This window comes from Lutra lutra, chromosome 4, assembly GCF_902655055.1.
Source record: "Lutra lutra chromosome 4, mLutLut1.2, whole genome shotgun sequence".
Taxonomy (NCBI): Eukaryota; Metazoa; Chordata; class Mammalia; order Carnivora; family Mustelidae; genus Lutra; species Lutra lutra.
The window spans coordinates 53,576,415-53,591,806 of NC_062281.1; the positions used below are offsets into that span (position 1 = coordinate 53,576,415).

Consider the following 15,392-nt stretch of genomic DNA (forward strand, 5'->3'; position numbering starts at 1 on the left):
GGCCACTACACCTGACCGAGGTTTTCCAGTGTAGCACTGTGTTAACCCTTGGAGCATCTCTGTGCTAAGGCAAAAGTGAAGACGCTATTAATAATCCCAATACATTTAGTTTCTTGAAGTTTGGGTAGCGCTCACTTCTTTGCGCGTCAGTGATTGTATTGATGGTCGTCCTCTCTCCCCAGCCTCAGGGCCTCAGGTAGTTGAGTGGCAAGGGGCGGGGGTATCCCACAGGCCTTGGAAAGGATAAGATTTCAGACTTTTATTTACTACTTTTGGGGGAGGCCATCAAGCAGAACCGAGGAGTAGTGAATCAGCAGTTCAAGTTTCTTGAATCTTTGATGATGAGGAAGGTTGCCCAGAGCCACGTGCTGGATTAAAAATCTTACTTCAGCATCTTTCCAAGTCCTGCGGCTCTCTTCCTACCTTTCTCACCAGCGGAGTTGCCTAGATGTGGTTAAGATAGGCAAACCCCTTGTTTTGTGTCATTTCACAGGTCTGTAGTTATTACAGTTTCTTAGCTTATTATTATTTAACCCTTAGTGGGAAACCCTTTCATTGTGTAACTATGAGATTCTGAGACAAGATAAACCAGTCCTTTTGACAACAGGGATTACAACAGGGATGAGTTATAAGGATTTGTTAAACTCCCTCAGTTTCTGGCATAGCAGGATTACTGATGATCTGGAAACTGTGAAGAATATTTTAACTTTCAGTCATTTCATCTTGTTGAATGTAAATTTGGGTCTTATTTGACTAATTTAATTTGGTCACTGTTTTTTTTTTTTTTTTTCAAGTACATTTGGTCCTGGGTTTAATAAATGGTTACCTTAAGAACAGTTGATATTTATCTTGTAGCATCTAAGCTTATTGTTCAGTTATTACTCTGAGTAATTCTTTAGAGTTTCACTAATTAAATCAAAAGGAAATGTGAATAATTCTCCCTTTCTTTTCTTCCTCTTTCCCTCCCCTTGTACTGTATGTGGAACTGTCAGGACCAGAGTAGACAATAAAGCTTCAGAATGGTCTTTACCACTCTTCCTGTTCCCATTCTTCTGTGTAGGTGAAATCGGTTTCAAATGAACATTACAGAAATCTATCACAAGGAAAGAAAGTAGAGATTAAAAAGGATGACATGTAATATGAAGGTCAAGAAAGAGTGTGGAATAGTTCTGCTCTCTTTATCTTGCAAATGGGAATCCTTAGAGATGATATCTTGGGATTAAATGAAGTGATTTGAGGTGTGTTTTCATTTCCAAATGAAGTAATGGAGTATCACAAAATCAAAAGAAATGGTTGTGAAGGGGCGCCTGGGTGGCTCAGTGGGTTAAGCCGCGCTGCCTTCGGCTCGGGTCATGATCTCAGAGTCCTGGGATCGAGCCCCGCATCGGGCTCTCTGCTTGGCAGGGAGCCTGCTTCCTCTTCTCTCTCTGCCTGCCTCTCTGCCTACTTGTGATCTCTCTGTCAAATAAATAAATAAAAATCTTTAAAAAAAAAAAAAAAGAAATGGTTGTGAACATTCACAGGTTTTTTTTTTTTGGATAATGCTCCAAATTAAAGACTAACCTTTCAATATGTTCTTCTCATTTTTAGATAGTGAATTCCTAAGAAGAAAATAATGGATTTCATATTAGTTGTTCTCTAAGTGTTTGGACTCAGCATTGTGAGGTTTATTGCAAAGTCTAAAAGAAGATGGCAACTCCTTATGTCCCAGTTCCTATGCCCATAGGGAACTCTGCTTCCAGTTTTACAGCCAACAGAAACCAAAGAAGTTCTTCTTTTGGGAGTATCTCAACAAGCTCAAACTCTTCCAAAGGCCAGTTAGAGGACTCAAATATGGGTAATTCTAAACAGACAAGTGTACCCGATCAAATGGATAGTACTTCATCTGTCTGTAGCAGTCCCCTCATTAGGACTAAATTTACAGGTGCAGATTCTTCCATTGAGTATTCTGCTAGACCAAGAGAAAGTGAAGAACAAAATCCTGAAACAGTATATTTGGAAGATAGACCTTCTACACCTACTATACTGGGTTATGAAGTGATGGAAGAAAGAGCTAAATTTACTGTGAGTATTGACTTCTGCTGTATATCAGTAGAAAGTGAAAAATTGACTAACCTATGTTCTATACCTGGGTTAAATTATTACCTATACTTATAATTTCTTGAACATAAAATTCAAGTAAGTTTTACACCTCTAAATTCTGTCATGCTGTAGTAAACTTCATTTTACTTGAAACCAGCACACAAATCAAGAAACAAAACATTACCAGGATCCAAAAAGCAACCCCCAACCAGGCTCTCTGTCAGTCAATACTCACCCTCATGATAGCCTACATTAATTTTGCCTATTTTTCTACTTTATGCAAATGGAAACACAGAATATGTACTCTTTTGGGTGTGTTCTCTTCAGCATTGTGTTTGTAAGATCCATCCTTAATCTTGCATGTAAAAGCTCATTTTTATTACTGATAGTATTCCTTTATGTGAATATACTACAGTTTATTTTTATCCATTGTACTGTTGAAGAGCATATGGATAATTTCTAGTTTGGGGCTGTTACAAATGGTACTGCTGTGAACCTTTTGGTACTTAATGCTCACTAAACACATTAAAATGTTTGTTTTACATCTGCATAGGAGTAAAATTGCTAGATCATATGGCTAGCTTTAAAAGATACTGATGAAGGGTGCCTGGGTGGCTCAGTTGGTTAAGCGACTGCCTTCAGCTCAGGTCATGATCCTGGAGTCCCGGGATCAAGTTCCGCATCAGGCTCCCAGCTCCACGGGGAGTCTGCTTCTCCCTCTGACCTTCTCCTCGCTCATGCTCTCTCTCACTGTCTCTCTCTTCTCTCAAATAAATAAATAAAATGTTTAAAAAAAAAAAAAGATACTGATGAACAGTGTAGTTCAGAGTAGTTGTACTAGTTTATACTCCTTTAAGCAGTGTAGGAGAGTTCCAGTTACTCCACACCTTCCCAACATGTGGTATTTTTTCATCTTTTTCACTATTATTTTATGCTATCCCAGTGGGGAGAGTAATACACATTGTGGTCTTCATTTGCATTCTTAATGACTAATTAAATTGAAGACGTTTTTGGCCAATAGATATTCTCTTTTGTGAAGTGTCTGTTCAAGACCTTTATTCATTTTTCTTTGGAAAAGTTTTTTCCACTTTGATTTATAGTTTTCTGTGCATTTTGAACAAGTTCTTTGTTAGAGCATACATTGTGACTGTTCTATGATAATAGAGGCAAGTGTGCAGGTTTTTGCAAAGGCTAAAAGAAGATGGCAACTCCTTGTGTCCATTTTCTATGCCCATAGGGAGCTCTGCTTCCAGCTTTGTCACTGTGTATGATCATCTCTGTGGCTTGCCTTTTTACTTTCTTAGTGATGCATTAGGTAAACAAAAATTCGTAGTTTTACTATAGTCCAATTTATTTTTTCTTTTATGGTTAGCACTTTTTAAAACCTGCCTACTCCCAGCTTGCAAAGATGTTGTCCTATGTTTTCTTCTAAAAGCTTTATTGTTGGACCTTTCACATTTAGATCTGTAAACTATCTGGAATTTATTTTTGTCCGTGGTGTGAAACAATGGTCAAGATACTTTTTTTCCTCCCTGTGGGATCAAGTAATCAGGTTTTTATTGAAAAAACCACTCTCTGCATTTGCACCGTTGCCAATGTCATAGATCAGGCAACCATTTAAATATATGGGTTTGTTTCTATGTTCCATTTTTCCCTCAATTACCAATTCCACATTGTCTTTAATTATACATGCGTTATGAGAGGCCTTGATACTTGCTAGCTTAAGTAGTCTAGCTTTGTCCTTCTTCTTCAGAATTGTCTTGGCTATCCTTTACCCTGTTCTGGGATTGTACTGAATCTATAGACTAAAGAGATCTGACATCTTTACAATACTAAGTCTCTGAATCTAAACCTAATCCACTTACTGAAATCTTTAACTTCCTTTTATAGTTTTCAGAGCAGAAATCTTAGGAGTTTTAGTTAGAGGTTTTTGTTTGTTTGTTCGTTTTAAGTAATCTCTATACCCAATGTGGGACTTGAACTCATGACCCCGAGATCAAGAGAAGCATGCGCTACTAACTGAGCCAGTCAGGCACCCCATAGTTAGATTTATTTCCATGTATGTGGTTTGATGTTCTTGATATCTTGTTCTGATTTCTGTTTATTCATTGCTAGTTCATATATTTTGGTCTTGTGTATCAGTGTGAGTTTATGTATCTGGAGACCTGCTCAATACACTTATAATTGGAATAGTTCTTCCTCTTAGATTTTCTTGATGTAAAGTTTTTATGTTGACTTCAACATTTCATGCTGTAAACCTACAACAGTATAGAATGACCTCTGAGAAAAAAAATTGTTGAGATAATTTTTGTTGTTAGGGAAAATGTTTAATTTTTATAAAAAGTTTTTTATCTGAGTATATTTGACAACAATGTTACATTTGTTTTAGGCATTTAACATAGTGACTCTACTTCTCTATACATTATGCTATGCTCACCATAAGTGTAGCTACCCTTTGTCACCACATAACGCTATTGCAGTATCATTGACTATGTTCCCTATGCTGTACCTTTTTCCCTTTGACTTACTCATCCATAACTGAAGACCTGTACCTCCCACTTCCCTTCACCCATTTTGTACTTTCCCACCCTCCTTCCTCTGACAGCCACCAGTTTGTTCCCTGTATTTACAGATCTGATTCTGCTTTTTGTTTGTTTATTCATTTTGTTTTTTAGATTCCACATATGAGTAAAATCAGATGCTATTTGTCTTTTTCAGTCTGACTTATTTCACTTGGCATAGTACCCTCTGTGTTCATCATTGTCATTGCAAATGGCATGATCTCATCCTTTTTTGTCATTGCATGATACTCCATATTGTGTGTGTGTGTGCATACCACATCTTTATCCATTCATCTATCAGTGGACACTTAGGTTGCTTTCAACCTATCTTAGCTATTATAAATAATGCTGCAGGAAACCTAGAGATGCAAATATCTTTTTGAATTAGTGTTTTCATTTTCCTTGGGTAAATACCCAGTAGTGAAATGACTGGATCATAACGGTAATTCTATTTTTAATTTTTTGAGGAAACGTCATACTGTTTTCCTCAGTGGATGCATCAATTTACATTCCCACCAACAGTGTATAGGGGTTCCTTTTTCTCCACATCTTTGATAATACTTGTTATTTCTTCTTTTTTATTTTAGTAACCCTGATAGATATAATGTGATATCTCATTTTGGTTATGCTCTGTATCTCCCTGATAGTTAGTGATGTTGAACATCTTTTCTTGTGTCTATTGGCCATCTGTATGTCTTCTTTGGAAAAATCTTTATTCGGGTCCTCTGCTCATTTTAAATTGCATTTATTTGTGGGTTTTCTTTGTGTGGAGTTTTATAAGCTTTTTATATATTTTGGATATTAACTCCTTATCAAATATATCATTTGCAAATATCTTCTCCCATTCAGTAGGTTGCTTTTAGTGTTTTGGTTTTTTTTTAATGGTTTCCTTTGCTTTGCAAAAGCTTCTTATTTTTATGTGGTCCCAATAGCTTATTTTAGTTTTTATTTCCCTTGCCTCGGGAAACTTATCTAGAAAAATGTCGCTTAAGGCTGATGTGAAAAAAAATTACTGCATGTGTTCTCTTTTTTTATGGTTTCAGGTCTCACATTTAGGTCTTTAATCCCTTTTGAGTTTATTTTTGTGTAAGGCATTAAAAGGGATACAGTTTCATTCTTTTACATGTTGCTGTCCAGTTTTCCCTGCGCCGTTTATTGAAGAGACTTTTTTCCATTGTATATTCTTGCCTCCTTTGTTACAGACTAATTGACTGTATAAGGGTGGGTTTATTTCTGGGCTTTCTATTCTGTTCCATTGATTCATGTGTCTGTTTTTGTGCCAGTACCGTTTGTTTTGATTGGTACAGCTTTGTGGTATACCTTGAAATCTGGGATTGTGATACCTCCACCTTTTTTCTTTCTCAAGATGCTGTGGCCATGCAAGATATTTTATGATTCCAAACAAATTTTACAATTATTTGATCTACTTCTGTGGAAAATGCTTTGGTATTTTGATAGGGATTGCTCTGAATCTGTAGATTGCTTTAGGTTGTATGGACATTTTAACACCATTAATTCTTCCAATCCATGAGCATGGACTATCTGTCCATTTATTTGCATTTTTTTCCATTTCTTTCGTCAATGTTTTATAGTTTTCAGAGTACAAGTCTCTCACTTCCTTCTTAAGTTTATTCCAAGGTATTTTATTCTGTTTGGCACAATTATAAATAGAAATATTTTCTTAACTTCTCTTTCTGCTACTTTGTTAGTTTATAGAAACACAACCAAAAAAATTCAATTTCCTATGTATCAATTTTGTATCCTGCAACTTTATAGGATTTGCTTATTACTTCTAGTGGAAGTTTATTACTATGGTAGAATCTTTAAGGTTTTCTGCATACCATATCATGACATCTGCAAATAGTGACAATTTAACTTCTTTCTTACCATTGTTTCTTTTTTTGTTGTTTTTTAAAGATTTTATTTATTTATTTGACAGACAGAGGTCACAAGTAGGAAGAGAGGCAGGCAGAGAGAGAGGGGGAAACAGGCTCCCTGCTGAGCAGAGAGCCCTATTTGGCTATCGATCCCAGGACCCTGAGATCATGACCCGAGCCAAAGGCAGAGGCTTAACCCACTGAGCCACCCAGGCACCCCCCCATTGTTTCTTTTTCTTGTATGATTGCTGTGGCTAGTACTTCTAGTACTTTGTTGAATAAAGGTGACAGGAATAGGCATTCTTGTCTTGTTCCTGATAAAGTTTTTCACTATTGAGTATGATATTATCTGTGGGTTTTCAGATATGACCTTTATTATGTTGAGATATGTTTATTCTAAATCTGTTTTGTTGAGAATTTTTATCATGAATAGATGTTGAATTTTCTGGGATGCTTTTTTGCCTCTATTGAAGTGATCATATGATTTTTATCCTTCATGTTATCAATGTGGTTTTATCATTGATTTGCAATTACTGAACCATTCTTGAATCCCCAAAATAAATCTCACTTGGTTATGGTGAGCGACCCTTATAATGTGTTGTTGAATGCAATTTGTTAATATTTTGTTGATGATTTTTGTGTCTGTGTACATCAGTATTGAGATAATTTATGAAGAGAGACAATCTTTAGAGTTAAATTATCATAAGACTGATGATGTGATAGGAAATTTGCATGGACCTGACATTTTTGGAAATTATGATAAGCCAGTGGCCCATTTCCTTACATTGACCTACCTTATGCTGGACGAGTATTCATTGAAATGATGTGTGTGAAAATACAAGTTCATGGGCAAATTTAAGGCAGCAATACATAAAGTTTTTAAAAACACTTTTGGAGGAAGAAGTAAATAATGGGTATAAAGTTATTTTCATTCATTTAATTCATGTTGGGGTACCTACTGTGTGTAATGCACTCTTTCAGTGATAGTAGTACAGCAATTCAAATGAATGAATGATGGATAAGTAAGCATTTTAAAATGTGGTATGTCAGGGACGCCTGGGAGGCTCAGTTGGTTGGACGACTGCCTTCGGCTCAGGTCATGATCCTGGAGTCCCGGGATCGAGTCCCGCATCGGGCTCCCAGCTCCATGGGGAGTCTGCTTCTCTCTCTGACCTTCTCCTCGCTCATGCTCTCTCTCACTGTCTCTCTCTCAAAATAAATAAATAAAATCTTTAAAAAAAAAAATGTAGTATGTCATATGGTGCTAAGTGGTATAAAGAGAACTAAAAGAGTGAAGGGAGATAGTTTCCCCACAACCGGAGTTGAAATTTAAATCACATTGTCACTTATGGCCTCACTAAGAGGCAGTGAGCCATGAGAATATCTGGGGAAAGAATGTTCCTGACAGATGAGACAGCTGCAGAGGCCCTTGTGGCTGACAGCAAAAGAAGCCATGGGGAGAGATGCAGGAATTGAAATAACAGGTAAAGACAAAGGAGACACAGATCAAGTAGAGCATGTCGGCCAGTATAAGGCCATTAGATTTTCCTCTGCCCAAGATGGGAATCTTTGAAAAGGTTTTAAAGGAAGTATCAAATGATCTGACTTAATGTTTAAAGGCTCATTACTGATTGGTAATTACTGACTGGTTGCTGAGTTAAGACTCGATTTTATGGAAGAAAGAATGGAAACAGGAGGTATCAAGTTCTTGTAGTAATCCACAGGAGACAGGATGGTGGTATGGACAGGGAGGTGGAAGAAGTCCTAAGCAGTGATCAGATTCTGGGTATGTTTTGAAGGTAAAAACTTGAGATGTGGAATAAAGAGAAATCAAAGATTATCCCGAAGTTTTTGGGTAAACACTAGGGTTGCTGTTTAATTAGATGGCAGGTTTTGAGGACAAGATCAGGATTTGTTTTTGGGCATTCTAAACTTGAGATATCTAGTAGACATGAAAATGGAGCTGTTAGGTGTGTGTGTATATGTGGATGTATGTCCACAGGCATATTATTATGTATACGTATGTAAATAAAGAGTTTAGGGGAGAGGTCTGAGCTGGATATACGAGCTCGGCAGTCTTAGGTTTGTAAGAGAACTTTTCCTAGGTATATTTCTTTGAATTGAGCCCTTAACTGAAGAAAATGTTAGGAATGACTGGTAAGTTCTTGTCAGTAGTGTGTCAAGCCTTTGAAAAGTGTTTGAGAACAAAAGTGACTAGGAGGGGTGATAAGTCAGATTGGGAAGGAGCCATGAGGTAGGCTGCTTCAATTGGTAATGCTTTGTTTCTTGTGCTTGGTACTAGTTACATGAGTGTGTTTGTTTTGTGACAGTTCATCAAGTTGTACACTTAAGATTTTTGTGCTTCTCTGTATGTATTCTGTAATTAGGTGTATGCTCCCGCATAATTTATTTAAAATCCTAAAATAAGCGCGCCTGGGTGGCTCAGTGGGTTAAGCCACTGCGTTCGGCTCAGGTCATGATCTCAGGGTCCTGGGATCGAGTCCCACATCGGGCTCTCTGCTCAGCGGGGAGCCTGCTTCCCTTCCTCTCTCTCTGCCTGCCTCTCTGCCTACTTGTGATCTCTGTCTGTCAAATAAATAAATAAAATCTTTAAAAAAAAAATAAAAATAAATAAATAAATAAAATCCTAAAATAAGGACTATATATATGAAAAGCACAAAGTTGTATATACTAAGTTTCTAGTAAAGAGTAACTGCTGCTAGAACATAGAAGAGGGAGTGATCAGGAGTGCCTGGGTAGCTCAATGGGTTAAAGCCTCTGCCTTCGTTTCAGGTCATGGTCTCAGGGTCCTGGGATCGAGCCCCACATCAGGCTCTCTGCTTAGTGGGGAGCCTGCTTCCCCCTCTCTCTGTCTGCCTCTCTGCCTACTTGTGATCTCTCTCTCTCTCTGTCAAATAAATAAATAAAATCTTTAAAAAAAAAAAAAAAGAGGGAATGATCAGTAGTGTCCATAAACTTTCTACTGAAGGCCCTACTTACACAAATAGAAACATGGGAGAGCTTCCTAGAGAAGATAAAACCCAAAACCTGTACTTTGTCTTTCCTAGAGAAATAGGAGTTCTCAGGGGCCACTGTGGAGAAAAACTTGAAGATTCATTTTTTAAAACAGGAGAATAAAGTCAATATGGATTATGTAGATAAACCTTACTATCATATGAAGTTGACTTTTATTATGCATCTGTTATTCATACTCAGAAAAGTTTTGAAGTCAAGTTATCCCTTTTGTTTCAATTAGTAACTCCTAAAAAGAAATGTTTCATGAGTATTGCCTTTACAATTATCTTAAATAAGGACTTTCTGCAGACTTTAGTGGGTATCCAAATAATCTTCCTCATTCTTTATATGTTAAAAAGATGAATTATTTATTTTTACTTCAAAACTAAAGGAGTCATCCTTAACTCTTGCTGATTCTCCCCTTTAACAACTGAAAGAGAGGTCTGTAGGGGAGAAAAATAAAATAAGGATATCTAGTCCTTAAACAATGAGTTTTCTCTAGAGCATCCAGTAAAACTAGGTGAGCCACATATGTGAGTCAGATTTGTAATTTAAAATTTCCTAGTAGCCATCTTTTAAAAAGTGAAAAGAAGCAGATGAAATTATATTTAATAATATATTTTACTTAATCCAAAACCATTTTAGTGAAGTATTTTTACATCTTTTTTTTTGTTCTCAGTCTTTGAAATCCAGTGTGTACTTACTCACAGCACCTGTCAGTTAGGACTTGTCACATTTCAAATGTACAGTAACCACTTGTGGCTAGAGGGCAGCGCCAGAGCTGCAATTGAAAGTTATTGCACAGCTGACTTAAAAAAAAAAAAAAAAAAACTTAACTCATTTTTAAGTTTCACTTGTTCAGCAAATGGTTATTGGGTACTTCCTATGTGTCTTGTATTTAGTTTAGCCCAAAATGCTGTACCAAAACTACCAGGAGATGGTTCACTGAGAGTCTGTCAGAAATAGTAGTTCCTCATAATAAACTCTAAAATTATATTTAAGAAAAATAGAATATAGGTTTCTTATTGTATGCTTTTTAAAATATTGACTTGCTTCAACCAAGTTTTTTTATTTAAAGCCTAGATAATTGTGCCTAAGTATAGAAGTATAAACTTTTATCGAATATGGATAGTTTTTAGCTGCATCATAGCCTTGAAGAATCAAACAACATTAAATTTATTCAAAAACTTTGTGTGATAGTATTGAGTTTCGAAATTAAATTGATTGTATAGGACAAGAGTGGCTACTTTTCACAGTTTTTTCAAGTGTGATTCTTTCATCAATTTTAAATATTTAACATAAAATATATTTGGAACCGATGAGTTCATTTATTTTATTTATTTATTTATTTATTTATTTTTTAAAGATTTTATTTATTTGTCAGAGAGAGAGAGAAATCACAAGTAGGCTGAGAGGCAGAGGGAGAAGCAGGTCCCCTGCCGAGCAAGGAGCCCAATGTGGGACTCGATCCCAGGATGCTGGGATCATGACCTGAGCTGAAGGCAGCCGCTTAACCAACTGAGCCACCCAGGCATCCCCGATGAGTTCATTTATTATTAGTATGTGCCAAAACATTTTGTCGCAAATTTGTCATAGTAATGTTTCTTAAGAAACAAATCTTGCTTTTGGTATCTACATTGATTATTTGTACATTTGATGTTCCAAATGGTTTCTGATATTTTTTACATATTAATTGTTATGACCTGTGTTGTCAAGTAAAAGTTTTTGAAAATATTTGAAAAAATTTGAAATTTGAAAAAGTTTTGAAAATATTTTAAATATCTTTATAGACATTTTTTTTTTCACCTCTCTCTCTCCCCATCTTTCTGCATAGGTATATAAAATACTAGTAAAGAAGACCCCAGAAGAAAGTTGGGTAGTTTTCAGAAGGTATACTGACTTCTCTAGACTTAATGATAAAGTAAGTACTTTAATAAATCTAAAATGGACTTTTCCAGTTTCAAATTATTATCTGTTCAATTTATTATATGTTCCTGACAGTTCCACTGTTAAATATTTGTGGGTTTTCCTCCTTGTTGTTTGAGTGAAGTCAAATTTTGCCACTCCTAAGAAAATTAACTATTTTATTTCATTTTAATAGCCTATATACCTATCTCTATACATAACTTCCCTTTTTTAGAAAAAAAAAATTTTAGTATAAAAATGTGAATATCTTAAAACTGCTAACAGAAATATAAATGATTATATAGTCTTGTGAGTTTTAAGAAGATGTATATAAGAGCCCCTAAATCATATGACTATAAGAAAATGAATAACAAAAAATATTTCTAATATATTGTATTAGTTTCTATTTCTGTTTAACAAATTACCACAAACTTTGTGATCTAAAACATACCTGTTTATTTAGTGATTTAGGTGGTCTCAGCTGGGTTTACCACTGAGGGTTAGATAAGGTCAAAGTCAAACTGTTGGCTAGATCGGGCTCTTCTCCGAAAGCTCTGAGAAGGTATCAGGTTTGGGCTCATTTAAGTTGTTGGCAGAGTTCAGTTTCTTGTAAGACCAAGGTCCCATTTCCTTGCTGGTTATCAGCCAGAGGTTGTTCTTAGTTCATAGAGTACTGTCCAGTCTTTACACATGGCCCCTCCATCTTCAAAGTCAGCAATTGCAGGTCAAGTCCTTTTTTGTGCTTTGAATCTCTGACTTTCTCATCTGCCACTAGCTAGGGAGAAAGCTAGACTTTTAAAGGGCTCATGATAAGATTAGACTCACCAAGATAATCTCCCTATCTTAAAGCCAAATGAAAAGTAATCCTAATTACATCTGCATAATCTCTTTTATGCAATAAAACAAAATCACAGAAGCAATACCAGGGACAAAGATCATGGGGCCATCTAGAATTCTGCTTACTGCACATATGAAACAAAGAATAATAATAAAAATCCTCAATATATTAAAATAAATAAATTTTATTTTACAGAAATTTTATTTCAATTTAAAAAAAATCAATATATTGGGACGCCTGGGTGGCTCAGTGGGTTAAGCCTCTGCCTTTGGCTCAGGTCATGATCTCAGGGTCCTGGGATCGAGTCCCGTGTCAGGCTCTCTGCTCAGCAGGGAGCCTGCTTCCCCCCCTCTTCTCTCTCTCTGCCTACCTCTCTGCATACTTGTGATCTCTGTCAAATGAATAAATAAAAATCTTAAAAAAAAAAAAAACATTTTAAAAACGATATATTAAAAGCTCTTAAAATAAATTACAGAGTAAACTCAAAAGTAGAAAATACTACAAATGATGTGAACAAGGCAAACCACAGAAGAAATATAAATGACCAGTAAATTTGGGAAACATTTGGTATCACAAGGACTCAAAGGAAAATTAAGAAACTATTTTGCACCCATCAAGTTAACAGACATTGAAGTGGTATTTTCCATTGTTGGACTCTTCCTAGGGTACACAGCTTCCTAAAGTTGTGCATAATTTTGACATAATAATCACATTTCTGGGATTTATCCAAAATAAGAAATCATGGATATAGACAATATTTAGCTCTAAGGACACTTTTCACTGTGTTTTATTCATTGTTATTTTCTTTGTATTTTAATTTGTTTTTAATAGTTAAAAATTAGAACCAACCTAAACTGGGGAATTGATAGGGAATTGATTGAGTAAATTGCAGTAAGAATATAATAAAGAGCTGAGGTGGTCACAGAGCTAGAGGGAAGTCAACTGAGGCAGGTGAGTGGGGCAGTATTTTAGAAACCAGGAGCATTTCTCCAAAAGAAACAAGTAGTTTATGATGTTTCTCAGAGGCTAAGTAACCTTGGATTCTGTCCTTGAATCAGAAATCACTCCCTAATTTTGACCGGTGTTTAGTAGAGGAAATTTGACTGATCCTGTTTTCTCCCATCTGCCACCTTCACCCTCAAAACTTCTAAAGTTAGTATATTCTTAAGATTTTTGGTGGTAAGAAACCCCATCTATGTGATTTTGCAGTTGCCTGGCTGCCAAAAAATTTATGCCATTTTGAAAAACCTCAATTTGAATGAAAGTTAAAATATAAAATGCTAAACTATTTTATCGTTTATAGTATCGTTTATACTATTTATCGTTTAACTATTTATCGTTTAGGTATTATCAAGATGACTTTTTGTATCATGCCAAAATACTTAAAGTATTATTTGTAATGTATTTCCATCATTAAATATGAATTTATTTACTGTTCCTGAGTTCTTATTATTACACTGATGAATTAAAAACCTGTAATTCTGTACTTCCATTGACTTTTTTTAATAATTAAATAAGATTAAAGTAATTTATGAAGTTACCATATACTTAAGTGGAATTCTTGTTTATGATGTTGTTACAGTTTTTATTCATGAAGACTAATTTCTAACAGTTTCAATTTAGAGCTTTTTTCTTTTTAAGATTTTATTTATTTATCTGACAGACAGAGATCACAAGTAGGCAGAGAGGCAGGCAGAGAGAGGAAGGGAAGCAGGCTCCCTGCTGAGCAGAGAGCCCGATGCTGGGCTGGATCCCAGGACCCTCGGGTCACGACCTGAGCCAAAGGCAGAGGCTTTAACACACTGAGCCACCCAGGCGCCCCTAGAGCTATTTTAATCCTTTATGACTTGCTATTTTTCTTTTCAGGGCTTAGTTATTAGTTAATGTTTACTTCTCTTTACCTCTGTAGACTCATCTTAATATTACTATAATATTTCTTATCTTCGGCAAGTTGGGATTTAGATAACTCTTAAGCTTTTAAAGAAAGTTGTTAGTAGTAATTTAAGTTAGCAAATATCTCCTACATATTCCAAGTTGGGCACTTTAAAATTAATAAATACCTATGTCAGTGTTCTAGGTACCAGAAAGAGCTCTACCTATCACCTGGTTTTAGTTGCAAGAATCAAAAAATGTGTATAAAAGTCAAACCACAGTCTGGGAGAAAATCTTTGTTGTATTCATATCTGACAGAGGACTTGTATCCAGAATATATAAAGAACTCTTGCAGCTTAATAATAAATAGATAAGCCAATTTTTTTTAAGTGGAGGGGTTAGAAGAGTTGAATGGATAATTCACCAAAGATATGCAGATCCAAAAAAAGCCCATAAGAAAATAGTTAACATCATGCGTCAACAGAGAAATGCATATTAAAGCCACAGTGAAATACTACTACATACCCATTAGATTGGCTAACATTGAAAGGATGGACAGTGTCAAGTGTTGGCAAGGGTATGGAGCAACTATAACGCCTATGTATATACAACTGATAGAAATCAACAAGTAAAACGATTGAGGTTATAAAAAGCTTAGCTGAATTTAATTATTTATTTTAAGCTTATTTCATGAACAAGTTCATGTAGTTAACAGGATAGATTTTATAGAATTGATATGATTGAGTTGAACATTGTATTTTCTTTTTTCTTCTTTTTCAGTTAAAAGAGATGTTTCCAGGCTTTCGATTAGCACTTCCACCAAAACGCTGGTTCAAAGATAATTATAATGCTGACTTTTTAGAAGATAGACAACTAGGATTACAAGCATTTCTTCAGAATTTAGTGGCTCACAAAGACATTGCTAACTGGTATGTAACAAACTGAAACAACTTGTTTAAATTAAAGAATAAATATAAAACCATAGTTATTCAAGCATAAAAATATGGGGTAGGAATATAATTACTTGTCCTCTCTAATAAGGTACTACTTGGAATTTTCTTGCTTTTTACCCATAAGAATTTTATTTGGCATTTGATTTGTATTAACCTTTTTAAAAAATCAGCAAAGTTAAAAATTTTTCAATGTAAAAAAAAAATTAGGGGCTCCTGGGTGGCTCAGTTGGTTAAACGTCTGCCTTCGGCTCAGGTCATGATCTCCCAGTCCTGGGATCAAGACCCATGT

The 15,392-nt window shown here is 35.5% G+C and overlaps 1 protein-coding gene across 3 annotated transcripts in view; it reads left to right on the forward strand.

Annotated features, from left to right (window-relative positions):
* SNX16 (sorting nexin 16) overlaps positions 1-15,392 on the forward strand; it is a 41,825-nt gene that overhangs the window by 574 nt on the left and 25,859 nt on the right. Inside the window, exons 2-5 of one of the 3 annotated variants that reach the window (XM_047726940.1) lie at positions 1,591-1,837; positions 1,925-2,064; positions 11,370-11,456; positions 14,931-15,079. In XM_047726940.1, the coding sequence (XP_047582896.1) occupies positions 1,690-1,837; positions 1,925-2,064; positions 11,370-11,456; positions 14,931-15,079 (524 nt within the window). In that variant the 5' untranslated portion in view covers positions 1,591-1,689. Of the gene's footprint in view, positions 1-594; positions 733-1,590; positions 2,065-11,369; positions 11,457-14,930; positions 15,080-15,392 lie in introns of those variants that run through there. The other 2 variants (XM_047726939.1, XM_047726938.1) reach the window with 2 other exon arrangements.